General features: G+C 36.6%; 1 protein-coding gene across 1 annotated transcript; it reads right to left on the reverse strand.

Moving 5' to 3' along the window:
• Nucleotides 1-458: 458 nt before the first annotated feature.
• LOC107581613 (complement C3-like) lies at nucleotides 459-2,853 on the reverse strand. Its single transcript, XM_016267243.1, has 8 exons — nucleotides 2,701-2,853; nucleotides 2,466-2,595; nucleotides 2,231-2,343; nucleotides 1,887-2,048; nucleotides 1,532-1,699; nucleotides 1,014-1,199; nucleotides 729-887; nucleotides 459-617 (listed from the first exon to the last, which is right to left on the reverse strand). Exons 1-8 carry the CDS (start codon nucleotides 2,851-2,853, stop codon nucleotides 474-476), a joined length of 1,215 nt encoding a protein of 404 aa, XP_016122729.1. The 3' UTR covers nucleotides 459-473.
• Nucleotides 2,854-6,738: the final 3,885 nt, after the last annotated feature.

Raw genomic sequence — 6,738 nt, forward strand, 5'->3', positions numbered from 1 at the left:
CTGTTCTGGAACAGTGTTGTAAATACAACTTAACCACTGATTTCTAGTCGTGTACTCTTTTGGAAGGCCAAACAAAGTATTTTCACTTTTGCAACGAAACACACAGTGTCTTCACAACATGGCGGCGGTGGCAGCAACAATAAAGTTACGCCGCCTTTCTTTGCGTGAACATTTGGGTGGTGTTATACAAATCTTCCCACATCGTGACGTAGACATGTGGGGGCGTGTTTAAATGAGGCGTTTTAGGAGGGCGTGGACGAGTTTTAACTTTTATAAAGAATATCTCTTTGTGTTTGAGACTTTAGTCTTTGCAACTTTAGGGATCTTATCTATTCACGAACAGCTTGTAACACTCCAAAGAGAAAGGACAATTTGAAATCGCATGATATGACCCTGTTAAATTAGGGTTGGGGCTAAATTCTGCAGGACTCCGGCCCTCCAGGACTGAGTTTGGAGACCCCTGTTCTAGAGCATCATTTGGCACCTTTTCTCATCATTGAACGGATTGTGGTCGAGTGGGAGATGAAGGCCAGGCCAGCATCATTAAAAACAGCAGCTGTGTTTTCTCCACCAGCATACGAACACCCCAGATCATAAGACTGCATGGAGGTGAACACCTTCACACAGGAAAATGAGAAACTGTAAAAGAACTCAACAATAGCTCAGAAAGATTCAGCATCCAGTATTTTTAAATGTCTATTTCAATGTCTAAGCTTTAGACAACACACCTGTTTTGGAGTGAGTTTGTTTTGAGCACCCAGTGCGTAAATGGCTTTGTCCACAACTAGTAAGGCAACTTTTGCGTTCTTTTGTGTTCCTACATCAATGTCAAGCTCAGCGGTATCATCTGGCTGATATTTATGGTAGCCATGCAGTTTTAGCTCAAGCTAAATAGAGATGAGATGGGACAGCAGAACTGTACATATTTGGCAAGTTTTTTTTCCAGCTGTACCGTGTAATTTGATTATAAACTTACAACAACTTTGTAAAAATGCTTTTTAGTGTCTGTTTACCTTTCCCTCACACTTGTCCTCTACATCTACCCACACTGAGTCTGCAATGATGTCACCATTTGTGTCATAGTAAAAACCGATCACTCTGAAGGACGGGATCATCTCTGGGCTGATATGGATGGCTATTTTTACTTCAGAACTTGATGCAACAGAGCTTGCTGATCTCAGCATGCCTCTGCTGAGAATCTGAAGAAACACACACATTTTGCAAGAGTTCTCAGGGTTATAAAACATTATTACAAAAAATGTAATAAGTTACTAAATGAGTACTCTTTTCCAGTAAAAATATCTAAACGTTCTTAAATCAAGATAAATGTACTAGAAATGCAAACTTTTGACATTGACATTATTGTTTTCAGAGATTATGCTTTGTTATTTTTAATATAAATTGAACAAAAACGAACTGTGAGGTTTATGCAAAAAAAGCAAAACAACAAAAAAAAAACAAGGCAAAAATACGATTTAAGTTTTACCAAATGTAATAGAAATTTACTTTATGATTGTAAAACATTACTTACCATATAATATATTTTCCCATCTTCTGGATTACAATTGGAAAAAAATGTAATATCCAGAGAATTTTCTGGTAACAGGACTTTACTAGTTATACTAAGATGCAGGAAGCTGTTTCTTGTGGATTTCATTGGGTGCACTTCTTTTGTTGACTTGAAACCATCCACTGTTGCCTGTTGAAATTAATAGGTCAAAAATATACAGCATATACATTTTGAAAGTAGGCTCATTTCACACTGCCCACACAATCATTGCATGCTGTAACTTAATATATAAGAAAATAAGTGTACTGCTTGTACCAGCAGTGTGAAACAGGCCTTATAGTTATTAAAAAAAGCTTTATTCTTAGAATGAATTAACCTGCACTGAAACTGAAGGTGGTGTTCCTTCCAAGTTGAAAATGTAAAATGCGATTCCCTCTTTATTAGTTTTAATATCTACAGACTTTTCTTTGGTGCTTGAGACATCTAAGTTCACTTGAATGCCTTCAGCTGGGGAACCATTTGGGTGACGGATGGTGACCTAGCCAAAAACAGAAACCACTGGTATCATATCACAAAATCATTCAAAATATGTTACAAATATAGTAAAAGCTACCATTATGAATGACTTTAAGCATGATTTTCTATGACTGACAGTATCATTATAATGCATGATACTGAGAATAGAGATTCAACTGTGTCAAGTTGTGTGTTTTTTTTTACCACTGCTTGAAAAGGGAATGTAGGTGTGTAGAACGATCTTGTCCGAGACAGATCCACATTGTACGGGCTCAAAACAACGGGAAGGAAAGCTTCAGATTCCTGTACCTCACCACCTTATAAGAGGTGCACAGTCATTTTAGTATAAGAACTAACTTATGAAATGTTGTCAATTTTAACAAGCTAATCATTTTTGACCTTTAAAAGTTCAATGAACTTAATCTTAAAATATGATTACTTAAAATATCCGTGACTGTGACAGCAATGTAGAATTGGGCCTGAGTCGCTTCCAATTCCTCTAATGTGGAATTCAGTTTTTGACTGAGGTCTGACATTTTAACTGAAATCTCAGCATGGCCTTCTTTCACCTAAAAAAGGAGAAGACACAATATTAAAGAGTGATCAATCAGTATAGTAATCTGTTAATGTACTTATTCATCTTGGAGACTTAAGAAGTGATGGTTTCTACTCACAGATCCAGTTTTCTCCAGTCCCTTGATGAATTCGATTTCTCCAGCATTATTCTCTGACTCGTCCTTTTTTATCCCAAACCGACAGTGGAAACCACCATCAATGGTCTTGCCATATGTGTATCTTTCAAATGAGAGAGAAAATAAAAAAGACATTTCAAACTACTGTCTCAAATTTTGTAAGACCATGTTTTAGTTGGTCAATGGCGCAGTCTATTTCAGTTGCCTCAAAATAGCAACGCACCAATAATGCACCTGAACACACCTCGTTTTCAGACCAGCATGCCCATGAGGGCACAAATGGGCGCAAATGCATTTGCTATTTAAACAATGTGGCGCAGGACGTGAAAATGACAACTGCGTCGGGCTGAAACTTGCAAAAAACACTTGCATTGCACTGGGTGTATGATAGGGCCCTAAGAGTCGATATTTTGAAGCCCAAAAAAGTGCATACATCCATCATAAAAAGTACTCCACACGTCTCCGAGGGGTTAATAAAGGCCTTCTGAAGCAAAGTGATGTATTTGTGTAAGAAAAATAACCATATTAAAAACTTTATAAGCTGCAATGTCTAGCTTTCGCTAACTGTCATATGTGCGTTCATGAGAGTGGCATTCCAGAGGATGACGTAGGACGTAGGTGTAGCGTAAGCTCTGGTGAAAATATGCTAGTCTTGTGAGAACCAAGTTTTGTTCACAGCTAAGGAAAACCAGTCTCTTCTTGGCATATATTGAAATCCTCTGACATTTTTCTTTACAAATCCTTGTTTTGTACGTAATTTGTACTTAATAATTTGTGACTTGTGTTTTGTTTTGCTCTCTCGCTTCCGTGTTCGTCACTTCTCACCGGAGCTTATACGCTACACCTCCACCATCCACTGAACGCCATTCTCTCGTGAATGTGCATACAGTATTAGGCTAGAGATAATGATTTATAAAGTTTTAAATATGGATATTTTTTATACACAAACACATCGCTTCACTTCAGAAGGCCTTTATGAACCCTCCGGAGCCGTATGGAGTACTTATATGATGGTTGGACACACTTTTTTAGGCTTCAAAATCTCAACCACCATTCACTGCCATTATAAAAATGGGAAGATCCAGGACATTTTTTAATGTAACTCCGATTGTATTCATCTGAAAGAAGTAAGTTATATACACCTAGGATGGCTTGATGGTGAGTAAATCATGGGGTAATTTTCATTTTGGGGTGAACTATTCCTTTAAGTACTTTTACTGTAACAAAATGATACAAGAAATAAACTGAAAAACTTAAAGTCTTGGGAAAAATTCTCATTCTTATGTTATTATAGGGTGGTTACTAAGTGTCATCTACATTATTTTTCATACACATTTGGAAGATGTCACACTGTGATACAGTCATGTTTATTGTTGTATATAATTCCTATATGTTTGGATTTTTTACTGTTGGCTCATTAGTACATGTTAATTGTACCTCTCTGTGTGGGGTTGTATATGGGTTGGTTTGTCTGAATAAAGATGTAGCCACTGTGTTTGGAGACCAAGACACGGGTTTGCCATTTCTGACCATCAACTTCACATGCCAGGTTGAGATAGGGAGGCTCTCCATTTATCGATTTCAGGTCCGAAATTTTATTTTCAAATACCTTGAAGAGGAAATACACAGAAATGAGCCTCATACACTGTAACTTATTTAAAATGACAGGATGTGTATAGATGCTTGTATCATTTGTTTTTTGTCATTTTTATTCTATAATTTGAAAATGGCGTTTAAACATCTACAAATCTAACTACTTATTCTGTGTCCTGCTAAAATAAACTTCTGGTCTTGGTCTTAAATTACATGAGAATGTTTCTATTCATTTAGACATTTATTTTCTTTACCTCAAGAGTCACTGCTTCAAACTGGCCTTTTTTGCTGATTGTTTTGGTCTCACGTGCAGACATGGGAACACGCATCTCTGTTTCTAACTGACAGGACAGGGGTTTGCCAAGCAATGCCTCCCCCACCTGAATCCATACGGGTTCTTTTACACCAACATGAAAAACACTCGGTGCAGTGATTAGGAATCTGTGTGTGTGTGTGTGTGTGTGTGTGTGTGTGTGAGAAACCAAGACAATTTCATTAAACTCAATTCAGTTTTGCTAAAAAGATATTTATAAACATGACCAGGTTTCAGTTGGTCAAGTGGCGCAGTCTTTTTCAGTTGCCTCAAAATAGCAACGTGCCAACAATGCACCTGAGCACACCTCGTTTTCAGACCAGCATGCCCATGGGTGCACAAATGGGTGCATTTGCTATTTAAACAATGTGGCACAGGATGTGAAAATGATAACTGCGTCGGGCTGAAACTAGCAAACATTTGCGTCGTGCCTGGCGCCACATTGCACTGGGTGCATGATAGGGCCCAATGAGTTTGCAGTGGCTGGTGGAGGACTACATGTCCTGAAAATCCACTAACAACCACTTTTGAGGACAAGGATGTGGAAGCTAAACACCAAGCTTATCCTCATCTTGATGTACAGTGTGGTAAAGCCTCTTCAAAACTATTGTTATTCATTATTCTGGCTGCAACTTTTATTACATTAAACTGCCATGAAATTGCATTAACTATTAGCAAGATTTAAGATTTAAGATAGAAGCATGCATCACCTACAACAGTAGCCTAAAACAATACCTAAATACCTACGTGGCTATTGGTTAATAATAATAATAATAATAAGGTGCGCAGCCTAGGTGCCATCACTACTACTAATGTATCTACTACTACAAGTAATAATAATAATAATAATAATATTATATATAATACTTGCCTCTTTCTGTTCTCTCCCTGAACAGCACAGCACATGCACAGCATCAGATAGAGAAGAGGACGCATGTGCACCTCCATGGTGAGTGTGTTATTCCTGTGTGAGCAGCAGATAATTTCAAGCACATTTTGTTCTCTCAACTCTGCTATGCAAATGTTGCACAAGAGCAACTGAGTGAATGTTATTATGGAGATTAATGGGGGTTATCAGAGTTCTGTCATTGCACAACTAGGGTCTCTGCTCTCTCATTGGATACATACTTAATATGTCTTCTCCAAAGTCATGTGATTTGAAAGAAATTTGGTCAAATATGGCAAGAAATCAATGATTTGATGTGCTTTGGCTCAATTCTGTTTGGATTAGTGGTAAATTTTGAAAATGTAGTACAAAGTCAGTCGATATTATCTAGGTCCATGGTCTTTCACTGGATATAGTTGAAACATTCTCTGAAAGTCATGTGGATTTAAAAGAAATCAAGTTCAGTTTATTTCCAGAGAAAGGTTTAGGATTTTACTTTTTTCTTTCAAACGAAAACAAAGAAAAGTATAGAACTGAGAAGTGTTGACCTGAGCATTCATTTTGAAACTTCTTTGAACAAAAGGTCAGATGTTCTTGCTCCTTTGAAACACAAGATGCTCTTCCAAGTTATTTCAAATTATGCTGGATAACATGATCATCAGGTCTTGCACAGATATGTGGATCCCATGCTGTACAATGTTAAATATTTTTTGATTAAATGGCTATTAAATGCAGGCATTGCTAATTCATCCATAGTGCTGTATAAATATCCACAGTGTACACACAAAAAACATAAATATTGTTTATTAAATATCTTATATTTAACATTTTTTTTATCATATAATCTAACATTTTTCAGTATTATTATAGAAGACATATAACTTGCATAAATTAGTGCCTGTCCTTCATTTTCTTAATAACCAAGTCCTGATTCCCTGTACAGAGCACATACAATACGAAAAAAGTGCATGTTTCTATGCTGTTGTTGCTAGATTTCAGTTTATAGGAAACATACATAAATATAAGCATACACTGTAAAAATATTTCTTTACTATTTATTATAATTGTAGTATGTTTTACAAGAAAACACAATTTGTCTTTATACTTCAAAATTTTAATTAAATTACTTTCAGATTCTTTGTAATTATTTGTAAAAAAATATTTGAGTGAAAATGTTTCTACACCTATTTCAGTGTATTAGTTTGTGTCTCTTCACCCCCCCCCCCAA

Source organism: Sinocyclocheilus grahami, unplaced genomic scaffold, assembly GCF_001515645.1.
Source record: "Sinocyclocheilus grahami isolate Dianchi unplaced genomic scaffold, SAMN03320097.WGS_v1.1 scaffold36.1, whole genome shotgun sequence".
Taxonomy (NCBI): domain Eukaryota; kingdom Metazoa; phylum Chordata; class Actinopteri; order Cypriniformes; family Cyprinidae; genus Sinocyclocheilus; species Sinocyclocheilus grahami.

Coding starts and splice junctions, on each gene's coding strand:
- LOC107581613 (XM_016267243.1), bottom strand. CDS start 2,853: ATGTCTTTTTTATTTTCTCTCTCATTTGAAAGATACACATATGGCAAG. Junction 2,344..2,465: donor CACAGTCACGGATATTTTAA/GTAATCATATTT, acceptor ACCTCTTATAAG/GTGGTGAGGTACAGGAATCT. Junction 1,200..1,531: donor ATGGGAAAATATATTATATG/GTAAGTAATGTT, acceptor GTGTTTCTTCAG/ATTCTCAGCAGAGGCATGCT.